We start from the raw sequence: 12,664 nt of genomic DNA on the forward strand, positions 1-12,664 counted from the left end.
TCACATTCTCTGGATTACTAGTCCAGTAACATAACCACCTAAACTACTGTACCCGTCATCTTTTTTATTTGTTAACTTATTCTGAAAAAATACTCAAAGTCCATTGATTCAGATCTATTTTTTCCCAGCTTTAAAATTATTTTTCCCCTTTTCCAGCTCCTTTCTCTTCTAGTCCACCTACTGTTCTCTGGTCAGGAGCTCCAAAAAAGGCCTTGACCAATGTCATTCTGTAAATGACCAGTAGAAGGCAACAAAGCTGCACGCAAAGAGTTGTCCTCACAGTTTCCACCCTGTTCCTTATGTGGTGGACTTATTGGACTCTGCATAATGTCTATTGCAAATGGGTGGCTAAGATTACTAAATAGCAGGTTTAAAATCATCCCTCACCAGCTTATTGGAGGACTGGACGACACAAGATGTTACATCCTTACAAAGAGGACCCAGTGGGATTTCATTGTATTAAGAACCATCTGCAGAAAATTTAAACAAAATCCACATACTTACATGAGAACCTGAGGAAAACAGATTTTTGGCCCAGTAAAGTGATGGGTCAGCATTACTAAACATTTATTTCACCGATGTATTTGCACCCTTCATGATGTGTCCAAATCTTGTTTATATATTAATTGTGCTCTGTTTTCTTTTATTACAGCCCACAGTATGTGAGCGGGAGCTGTGTGTATTTGCTTTCCAGACTTTGGGAGTAATGAATGAAGCTGCAGATGAAATAGCAACAGGGGCCCAGGTACAGAAATGTTAAATAGACAAATCCTTTTCACAGACTTCACTGTTTAAAGCAATTGACAGTTACAATGAACATGTTGTAATGAGGGGAATGGGTGGCACAGGGCATTCGGGCATTGCTTTTACACCTAGGATCCAGGTTAAACACAACCAAGACAGAAGGAATGAAAATCTTTTTATATATTGTATTATATATTGAGTTACTAAGCTTGTTATGTTTTAAATTTAAAATTCAGTAATTTTTTTCTCTCCTAATTGTGTCTATTATTCCAGTGAAATGATACCAGTCATATTAATAGGCTCTTTTAATGGTTCAGTTAGTAAGCGCACTGCTTAGTATGGGACTGAGCTGTACAGGCTATAAGGGTCTCTGGTTCAATTTTCATCCAATGCTGTTAGCTGATCTTAACAAAGACAATGGTTGAGGCACTAAAATTGACCTCAGCACCCCTGGGGAAAGATCACTTAGGGTTCCTGCTCCTTAGCATTATTGTCTGGAAAGAGAGTGTCAATAATCTAGGATTGAGTTTAACTGTGCTGCACTTCTTGGAAGAATAGCCAGCCAACAGTTATTGTCTATGATCAGGTCTGAACGATAGCTACTTAGTCGAGATACTGGATGATAGCTGGTACCTGTGGAATTACACCCCAGCATCAGTCTGTGCCTTCAACAGAGGGGCTGGGGTTTAAATTTGAAGATGAAAAAATAAATTTTAAAAAGCACATTTAATGAAGCAGACTGAGCTTTTATAAAGCACATATGACTGGTGATCAAGCAAACCTGCATTTCAAATGGAGTGTAAAATTGGGCAGAGTGTAAATCGGGCATCTGATTTGAATCCGATCCGTTCTCGCCAGGCAAAGGTTAAAATTGGTGCTATCAGGGGGTTCCTCCCATTAAGTAGGTAATGAACATGTCAATATTCCTGGATTCAGAGGTCCCCCCACCACAACCTACTGAGTGAACCCTGATTTCTTCTTAAGACAGAAAATCATTATTTCCTGTAATAGGATCTACCAGCTATCGATCTCACTTTTCCAGTTCTGCAGAGCTGTTGCTAGCTAGAATAAGGAATGTAATTTAGGAATGATCTCAAAGGAGAGAGGGTCCACAATATTAACAAGATGGATTCTTGAGTTTGGCCACGCTCAATAAAGTTCCTTGTGGTCATGTACCAAAAATTGCCCCTAATTCAGCACTACTTGGCATTAAATTACCACTTACACTCAGAGAGACCACAGGTTGGCTGGTATAAGAAATGGAAAAAAATCATCCTGGTGCAATAGTGCAGGCATTTTTTTATTCATTCATGGGATGTGGGCATCGCTGGCAAGGCCAGCATTTCTTGCCCATCCCTAATTGCCCTTAAGAAGGTGGTGGTGAGCTGTCTTCTTGAACAACTGTAGTGGCTTGCTAGGCCATTTCAGAGGGTGATTAAGAATCAACCACATTGTTGTGGGTCTGGAGTCACATATAGTGCCAGACCAGGTAAGGACGGCAGGTTTCCTTCCTTAAAAGGTATTAGTGAACCAGATGGGTTTTTATGCCAATCCAATAGTTTCATGGCCACCATTACTGATACTAGTTTTTTTTTGTTTCAAATTTTATTTAATTAATTTAATTTAAATTCCCTAGCTGCCGTGGTGGGATTTGAACTCATAACGCCAGATTGTTAGTCCAGTAACATAACCTCTATGCTACCATACCCTTTTTCTGCGCTGGGACAGAGACACACATTTGGAGCAGAATAGAACTTTACTCCACATCTAAAAATACAAGGGCATAGGGCTCTGTGACGGTTTTCCCGACCTCCCGTCGTAACTTTGGCGGAAGATCGGCGGAAACCCCAGAGAAATGGTGTAAACAGTCATCAAGGTATGTTCAGATGGTCGTGGTTGAGACTGTGCGATGAGTTGAGCATTAAGTTCCAAAATGATGTCTATCACTTTAAATCAGTGTCGCACACTGATTGTATCCATTTTCTCATGCACTTTACATGCTGCCGGCGTTCGGTATTTGCACACCCGCTAATACCTATAACAAGATGGCATCCCATGCACACCATGCTGTAAACTTGCTGAGCAGCCAAGGTTCCATCTTGGCACTTTGGGAGGTCACTTAGCGCTGAAACAACGGGCGTTACATGGCCCAATTTCTGCCTTTAGTGCCTGAAGTAGAAAGTGTTACATTGCCCAGCACCAACATCCTTGATGAGCACAAAATTTACAAAACATTTTTAAAAATTAGGACAACAATGCATTACACAGATTACAAATCAAGTTGCACTTATATAGCCATATCAAGTCTCTCCGAAATGTCCCTAACGTAAAAGAAAATTTAGCGTCTCATATAAAGCTTTATTCAGTGACTCTGTCCTCCCAGTATAGAGCCTTGCTTACTCAATGGGAGCATGGATCAGAGAATTGATACTACAGTGTTGTAGCTCTATCTCTGACCTGCACTCCTGTCTATTGAGGCTCCATACTGGAAACACAGGATTGCTAAATTTGCTCTACAATAAATTGCAGTTAACTGTTGTTATGTGGGCAAAAGCAGCAACCAATTTGCACTTACAGCACTGAGATGAGTGCCACTTAATCTATTTTTGCTTGTGTTGATTGAGGGAAGGATGTTTTCCAGGACACCATGGTATCTGATTTCTCGGACAATGCAGCACTCCCTCAGTATTTCACTGAAATGCCAGCCTAGATTATGTGCTCAAGTCTTGAAGTCGGGCTTGAAGCCACAATTCTCTGACTCACAAGCAAAGATTCTATCAGCTGAGCCAAGCTGACACGAAGCAGATAATTTTCCAAGACCAGCAAATACTTGTGATTATAAACTATTGGGGGTAATTTTTGGACCTGGCGCACCAGGCTGGGAGCCTCGCCCACTGGCAGCACAAATCAAAAATGTGGATGCACACTGCTGGCTGACAAGGCTCCAACCTGGAAGAACATTACCCCTTATTAGTTCCTGTACTCTTGGCCCACTGTCCAGGTGACCACACTTCCAATTGATTCTCTTCTGTTATTGCAGGTTGTGGATTTGTTAGTGTCCATGTGCCGATCCGCTCTGGAATCTCCCAGAAAGGTTGTCATTTTCGAGCCATATCCATCTGTGGTGGATCCCCTTGATCCTCGGACCCTGGCATTTAACCCAAGGGTATTTTATTTTCCTGTTAATTAACCATCTAGTTAATGAGTGTCTAGTATAAAATTGCTATCTGAACTATTACTTGGTGTAATGAGTTAAAAATAATCACAAAAATCATATGGATAATTTTCTACTTTGGTCTTCCTCGCACAAAACATTGCATACTGAGAGTACACATCAGGATATTGGGCATGGAGGATAGTATGGTCGTTATATAGTCCACCCGATTGTCTGTCTGATTAAATTAATGGATGGACAATCAGGCATCCTGCATAATGGGCACACAATCCTTCATGTCCAGCATTCCTCCTGGTGTGCAATGCTGCATGTTAAGACCAAGCTAAGCATTTATCCTCATGTTTCAACTTCCATCCAAAGCATTCTTTGATTTGTCTTTTCGTCTTTTGTTTCTCATTGCCAATAGCAATTCAGAGAGTCTACGGCTTTTAAACATTAGTTACATCATTTAAAACTTGGCTAATTTATTGTACTGGCTGGGCCTCATCACATTCCTAATGCATCTTGTTTAATTAAGTGCATCACAAGTAATTTGGGAGTAAAAAGCTTGTTTCTATGACCATGTTGTTTCTAACTGAGGTTCATGCAGCCTACCTCTTATCTATTGATTAGCTTTTATCTGAAATACCTCTGTGTAAAAATTAATTGATCTGATTTTTGTCGAATAAAGTTTTAATTATGACAGATGGAGGGATATGGTAGCAATAACAAAAGCCTAAAGATAAGGAATAAAGACAACATAAATGGTCAAGGAACAAATACAGTTATAAAACAAGTATAAAAGGACTGTTAAAAATAATGTAAAAGGAATAACTATTATAGACAAATTAAATTGCTTGTACAGCAATGTATACAGTGTCCAAATAAAACGGGAATTGGAGGCAATAATCCGTCACGAGGAACCAGATATAGTAGGAATAACAGAAACATGGCTACATAAAGAACAGGACTAGCAACTAAATATTGCAGGTTATAACATAATCAGAAAGGATAGGGAAGGAAGAAAGGGGGGTGGAGTAGCTGTACTAATTAGAGATAACATAATGGCAGTAGAAAAAAGGAATATAACTAACAGAAGGATAGAAACAGAATCCATATGGATTGAAATAAAAGATAAGAAGGGATCGATTACGCTAAAAGGAGTATATTACAGACCACCTAATAGTGGAAAGGAGATGGGGGAAGAAATATGTATGCAAGTATGTAAAATGAATAAAGAACATAGAATAATAATCATGGGCAATTTTAACAACCCCCAAATAAACTGACAAGAAGAGGTAGGTAAAGGGGTACAGGGAATGGAGTTTTTACAACATGAGCAAGACTCCTTTCTTACCCAGTGTGTTAAAAAGCCCAACAAGAGAGGTGTTGAAAACTTAAACTTAATATTACTTATTCTATACAAAGCATTAACACCCAAACAAAAATAAGACAAGCGAGAATTTATTAAGAAACTTGTACAAGTGGAAGAGTGCCTCAAAACAATGGTAGAGGCTACGTCTTCGCTGAGTTCAAGAAACAGCTCATGTTTATACAGTTCAGTAACAACGCCCACCTGTCACAGAATATGGGAGTACACGTACATTCTTTATTGGCTCAGGTAGTTAGTCAATCAAAATAGGGAACCCACCCTCTGGTTCCCATGGCCGTCTCGATATTTTGGACGCAGGCCTGGGAAAGTGCTTTTTCCCCAAGAAACTGTCTTTATTATCAGTAGGTCTGTAGCTAGTCTCAAGGCTATATGGTCATTCATTTCTGTTAGTCAGACAGCTATCAGCATGAGAAAGCTCAAAGTAATTACACAATTGTGCTTTTATGTGTTTTTCGTGAGAAACTATTATGTGAGTTTTTAAAGTGAATTAGCTGGTCAGTTAATATGGTCAAATATCCATCATGTATTTCTGCATTCGTGAGTTAGGTATATTAGATAATCTGCTACCGTTGCTTCATTGTTAATTTTTACAGAGGACCAGCCTCAGCTGCTATGCTGTCTGTGTCTCTGAAGATTAACCTACAATGCTGTAAATAATAGAGGTGTTTTTAAAATTCCAATAATCATAGTGCCTGTTTTTTCTTCTTGAAAACAAATTTATCACCCAGAAAGTAAATGATCTTGATATCTTTACTGCATGGTGTGAAGCCACACCCTTCCCAGTCCACAAAATTCCGCTGTGTATCAATATGAAAGCATGGCAGAAACTTATGCCAACCATCATTAAACACTTGTTGAGCAGTGCAAATAGCTGTAGAATTACATTTTGAGAGCAAATGTGCATAGAGACATAGAGCAGATGTCGTTTGCTCCCAGAAGTATGGGTACTAGGAGGAGGAGAAGGAATGGAAGGCAATATATGATTGTCTACTTTCAAGGGTGAAGGGCAGCAAGGACCTTTTCCAAAGATTTGGTGAAGGAAGAGAACAGATGAATATCTCTTTTTAGAGACATGGACAAGGGGCAAGTATCTGGAATCTCCTTCCAAACTATGGACAACACGAAAGAAAAGAGAAGGCAGAAGAAGACCATGTATTTTTTTTCTTTCTTTGAAATATCTACGGGTTAACAGCTACAACGATTAAGCGCTTAAAGCAGCAGTTTGTTGAATGTCCAATGAGGAATAGAAAACTGAAGGCTGTAGGCAGAGGTATAGACTCAGATGATCAAATGTTCCATAGGACATAATGGGGGAAAAATTTGATAGGGCCCATTTTCGGGCACGAATAGCGCGATCCGCTATTACCCCGCACCCAATGACCCCTATGCAGGCAGCACATGAATTGTGGTCCCTTTAAATAGCGCTGGTGGGGGGTCCTCCAGGCACTCTAAGATACGTTCAGGTGTGCATGGTTAAGACTGCGTTGAGTTGAACGTCAAGGTCCAAAATGCTATCTCTCACTTTAAATCAGCATTGCACACTGATTGCATGCATTTTCTCCCTACTTTACATGCTTCTGGCATTCGGTATTTGCGCATGCACTAACTCCTATACCAAGATGGCATCCGGCGCACGTCACGCTGGAAACATGCGTGCGCAGCCAAGACGCCATCTTGGATGTTCGAGAGGCCACGTAGCGCCGAAACAACGGGTGCTACATGGCACAATTTAGTGCCCAATAATTCCTGTGCTGCGGGGAGAATGGTATCTGTGGAGAACAGCAAGCCAGGGCTGATTAACAGAGTTGTGAGGAGGATTATTATTCTGCAGTTTTTCTTGATTACCTTTGGGAATCAGAAATATTTATACAAAACTTTATCTCAGGATATTAAATAAGTAGGTTAGAGTTCATGGCAGCATAGTATGTACATAAAATGTGAAAAAGAACGGGCTAAATGCTCCAAATGGCCTTTTCTCATTCCATACCTCCTGAAGGTCTTCATAAGCCTGGCCACGTTTAACTATTAAATAAAACTGATTGCTCAGCATAAAACTGCATGTAACAATCTGCACTGTAAGTAGATTTGAGGCATAAACTAAAACAAATGTCCACAACTCATTTTACTCAAACCATTCACACTCAACAGAGAAAAGTAGTTTTCAGCATCTTTGTGTATAGATTGTATTGAAAGCAAGGCAGACACACCTTACTACTGTTAGTCATATGTGTGTGTAGGCTGTATAAAGCTGTTAAAAAAGCTAATGGAATTCTAAGTTTTTTCATAATAGTTGTAGAAGATAAAGACCTAGAGGAATGGTAAGTCTATATAAAATCTTAATGAGACTTCAATTAGAGGACTGTGTGCAGTATTGAGCTCCACACTATAGGAAGGATATTGAGATTTTAGTGAGGGTACAACACAGATTCACTCGGATGCTGCCCAGTGTGAAGAAATACAAATATGTAGAAAGATTTGAAAACTTGGGGCTTTTGTCGTTAGAACACCACAGATCACGGGTCAATAAGATGGAAGTTTTAAAAATTATTAAAGGATGGGGCAGGGTAGATAGAAGCGGACTGTTTCTAATAGTTTAGGATCTAGAATGAGGAGCCACAGATACAAGAGTAAATGTAAAAGGTTTAGGACAGAAGGCAGGAGAAATTTTCTTAACACAAAGTTGTGAGTCTGTGGAATTCACTTCAAGGGTTGGTAGTTGAGATAGAGACTATGTCAACATTCAAGATCAGATTGGATAGGTGAATGAAGAAAAAACATCAAGGAGTATATCAATAGGGCAGCTGAATCTGACTAGGCCTATTTGCTCGGTTGGAGGGTAAACACCGACATGGACTGGTTGAGCCGAATGGCCTGTTTCAGAGTTATAACTGTGATCTATTTCTATGTATTTTAAGTAGGGCGGGTTCATCTTACGACTATTAACCATCATGTTGCCTTTATTTTAAACTCTTTTCTAAAGTGTTATTTTTTTTCATTTTGAACTAGAAAAAAGACTATGAACGATTAGTTAAAGCACTGGACAGCATTACATCCATCAGGGAAATGACCCAGGTAAGGCCCAAAGTTTGTAACCAAGCATTACATGGCATTCACTGATAGCACCCCTAAAAGCTACAGCTATAATCTACATTTATTATAAACCTTAAAAGGAAGGGAAAGTCTGTGGAGAGTGCTTTCTGTTCAAAGTATTCCCTGTCTCTGAGAAAAATATGTTTGTCACCTGTTGTAAAATATCATCAAATGAATTGCCTCATTGGGATTCACCATTTTGGGTCACCTTAACTCTTTAGTTGCTTCATGATATATGTTACGGAGAGGTACCAAAAGCTTCCTAGAGAGGCACCATTCACTACAATGTGGCCTGTACTTTATAATGGCCTGGGAGCTGACATTGAACTGTCTAGACTTGGAAAGATCTCTGCTGAGTGATTGTGTTGTAATATTTGGCCAGTAATATGATTTTTCAGGATTCAGGTGACTCCAGATTAGCTTTCATTCTAATCTAAAGAACAAGCACAACCAATGTAGAATGCATGTTGCACCTCCCTATATTATATATCTTCAGAGGGAAGGAGAATCAAAATGCAAATTTTCATGAGGCAGCAAACTCAATGATATTTTACAAAGTGAGAAATATATCTCCAACTTATCCAACTTGCTTTAGCTATTTGCACGTTCTTTGATTTCTCTAATTTCTCCTATCAGGTCTCCTTTCCTCTTACACTGTTATCACTTCTGTTAATTTACTATCTCCTGTTCTCCACCTAATAATTTTACTATCATCCTTTTTCTTTTCTTGTGTATGTGTTCCCCCCCTTTACCACGCTCTGTTCCTTCCTATAAGCTGTTCATCTCTTATATCTTCCCGTCCTGATGAAGGGCTACGCCTGAAATATTAACACTGTTCCTTTCCTTACATTAGAACATAAGAACATAAGAAATAGGAGCAGGAGTAGGCCATACAGCCCCTCGAGCCTGCTGTGCCGTTTAATCAGATCATGGCTAATCTTCGACCTCAACTCCACTTTCCCACCCGATCCCCATGTCCCTTGATTCCCCTAGAGTCCAAAAATCTATCCATCTCAGCCTTGAATATATTCATTGACTCAGCATCCACAGCCCTCTGGGGTAGAGAATTCCAAAGATTCACAACCCTCTGCGTGAAGAAATTCCTCCTCATCTCAGTCTTAAATGGCCGACTCCTTATCCTGCGACTGTGTCCCCTAGTTCTACATTCTCTAGCCAAGCGAAACAATCTCTCAGCATCTACCCCTCATAATCTTATGTGTTTCAATGAGATCACCTCTCATTCTTCTAAACTCCAGACTCAACCTCTACTCAACCTCTCTTCATAGGACAACCCTCTCATCCCAGGAATTAATCTAGTGAACCTTCGTTGCACCACCTCCAAGGCAAGTATATCCTTCCTTAGATAAGGAGACCAAAACTGTACGCAGTACTCCAGGTGAGGTCTCACTAAAGTCCTGTACAACTGTAATAAGACTTCCTTACTCTTGTACTCCAAACCCCTTGCAATAAAGGCCAACATGCAATTTGTTTTCTAATTGCCTGCTGTACCTGCATACTAACTTTTTGTGTTTCTTGTACGTGGACACCCAAGTCTCTTTGAACACCAACATTTAATAGTTTCTCACCATTTAAAAAATATTCTGGTTTTCTATTCTTCTTACCAAAGTGAATAATCTCATATTTCCCCACATTATACTCCATCTGCCACCTTCTTGCCCACTCACTTAATCTGTCTATATCCCTTTGCAGACTCTTTGTGTCCTCCTCACTGCTTACTTTCCCACCTAGCTTTGTATCGTCAGCAAACTTTGATACATTACACTCGGTCCCTTCATCTAAGTCATTAATATAGATTGTAAATAGCTGAGGCCCAAGCACCAATCTCGGCACCCCACTAGTTACAGCCTGTCAAACTGAGAATGACCCGTTTATCCCTACTCTCTGTTTTCTGTCCATTAACCAATCCTCCATCTATGCTAATATATTACCCCCAACCCCATGAGCCCTTATCTTGTGTAACAACCTTTTATGTGGCACCTTATCGAATGCCTTTTGAAAATCCAAATATACGACATCCATTGGTTCTCCTTTATCTACCCTGCTAGTTACATCCTCAAAAAACTCTAATAAATTTTTCAAACACATTTTCCCTTTCATAAAACCATATTGACTCTGCCTAATCATATTATGATTTTCTAAGTGCCCTGTTACCACTTCCTAAATAATGGATTCAGGATTTACAGATGCTTCCTGACTTACTGAATGTTTACAGCATTTTCTGTTTTTGTTTGAGAAATCTATTTATCACTATGTTCTCTTAAACAGTGGTGGAGGAGGGCACTTTGAACAAGAGATGCTGTTCTAGACTTTCCTTTATCTTTAGTCATTTTTGTGTTTTGTACATTCAAACTTGCTGCATCTTGCTTTCCAGTTTGTTTTACGCAATGTTTTTGTGCTCTATAACTAACTGGTATTTCCAATTAGTTGAGTTTCTATATACTTCCAGAATGATACACATTTTCCTAAAGGAAATTGTGGGATTTCCCTATCCTATCTCAGTTCTTATTATTTGGCCAAACAAAAGGTTGTTACACAAGGTAACGGCTCATGGGGTTGGGGGTAATATTATTCCTGTTATTTTGTTAGTCCCTAGCAGTGATAGTTCACAGCAGTGAAAAACAAATTACACATGAATTTGTTACATTCTGTCTCTACTATACACTGTATTTACTCAAAATTATCAACCAATCCCTATTCAGGGGTTTTCAGGATGTCACCCAGACATTTCTGCAGATAGCTCATACAGTCTAATGTTATGGATGGGGATCTTCATGTTTTTAATAAGTCCATTAAAATCATGATTGAATAAAATACAACATAATCATTTTGGAGTTGACATTAAATAGAACATGTCATGGTCAGATGTGAATTAAGATGTTAATTTCCATGCCCAAGGCGGTCTCAGTAATTTTATGCTCTGTAGCTGTTCAGGGAATGTCCTTTGTATAATATGATAGTGTAGTACTGACTGAATAGAAGGCTGCTATAATGGATGCAAAAATTAAAAAAATCTGAAAATCTGTAATAAAAACAGAAAACACTATTCATACACAGCAAGTCTGTCAGCATCTGGGAAGAGATAGGGATGTTTTAGAAAGAGAACTTTCATTGGAATTCTGAAACATTCATTTATCTCTTATTCTGTTGGACGTGCTGTGTATATTCAGCATTTCCTATTTTTGTTTCAATATACTGTGATGTTGTGCTCACAATTGTAGCACATGAAACGCAGTTTATCTTTGTTTATCTTGACAGGCACCATACTTGGAAATCAAGAAACAGATGGACAAGCAGGATCCTTTGGCACATCCTCTGTTACAATGGTACTTTTACTTAAATATTTAAGAATGGAATCTTAGAGAAGGAACAAGAGAGGCCTGTTCAGCTCAGTCTTCTCAAATCTAGATGCTTGGATCAATCTGAGCACAATTGTTATCTTCTCCTACATTCCCTCAGTGGTGCCATCTGTCTTACCAGATTCACTCATTAAACCTGAACAACCCTTTTCTTTTTATACGCGATCCTGGTGTTAATGTATAGACTGCAATGCACGGTCATTTATTCCAGTCGCATTTTCCTAACCTCCCTGCCAGGAGACACAGTGACCTGCCTCTGCTGAGCATTTCCCTGTTTGGTCTGTGGGTGCTTTCCTTTCTGAGCAGCTAGTTCTGAATTTATAGCCACGTTGCATTGTAACCTCACTACAATCGCTCAGCAAGGTGCTTTCATTTCATTTGCCATTGATAACCAGGAGGCCTTTTAACTATCAATTCATTTTTTGAGTTATGATGTTTTAATTGCTGAATTATTTTTTAATCAAGGAAATGAAGTAACACTGTGTTTGTTTTTCACCAGGATTATTTCCAGTAACAGATCCCATATTGTAAAATTACCTGCAAATAGGGTAAGTGGTTTGAATATGTGATTTTGCAAGAAAACCGTTTTGAAATATTTTTTGCAATCCTGCTAATAAAGATGGCAGCCATTATGCAGTTCTCCACTGATCTTCTAACTAGATGAAATGCAATAAAAAAGATGGACCGCAGTAGGAAGGGAGCATTGCAGTGATGGATATCTTCAGTACTGTGGCCATAACTGTATGAAACCCACTTACTGCATCCTGACAGAATAGTAGTTTGTATGAAAAACTGAATGCTGGAAATGTGCAGCATCTGAAAAGAAAAAAAAATTAGGTTAGCATTTCAGCATCAGGCTATTTGTAAGAAAGTATAAAGTGTTCATTCAAATATTTAAAATAACTT

The 12,664-nt window shown here is 39.1% G+C and overlaps 1 protein-coding gene across 1 annotated transcript in view; it reads left to right on the top strand.

Annotated features, from left to right (window-relative positions):
- The window catches only part of parp8 (poly (ADP-ribose) polymerase family, member 8), a 358,889-nt gene that overhangs the window by 315,257 nt on the left and 30,968 nt on the right, over positions 1-12,664 (top strand). Inside the window, exons 15-19 of the mRNA XM_067985593.1 lie at positions 653-745; positions 3,785-3,910; positions 8,298-8,363; positions 11,658-11,725; positions 12,258-12,306. Coding sequence (XP_067841694.1) covers positions 653-745; positions 3,785-3,910; positions 8,298-8,363; positions 11,658-11,725; positions 12,258-12,306 — 402 coding nt within the window. The remainder of the gene's footprint in view (positions 1-652; positions 746-3,784; positions 3,911-8,297; positions 8,364-11,657; positions 11,726-12,257; positions 12,307-12,664) is intronic.

The sequence above is a fragment of the Heptranchias perlo genome, chromosome 1 (genome assembly GCF_035084215.1).
Source record: "Heptranchias perlo isolate sHepPer1 chromosome 1, sHepPer1.hap1, whole genome shotgun sequence".
NCBI classification, from domain to species: domain Eukaryota; kingdom Metazoa; phylum Chordata; class Chondrichthyes; order Hexanchiformes; family Hexanchidae; genus Heptranchias; species Heptranchias perlo.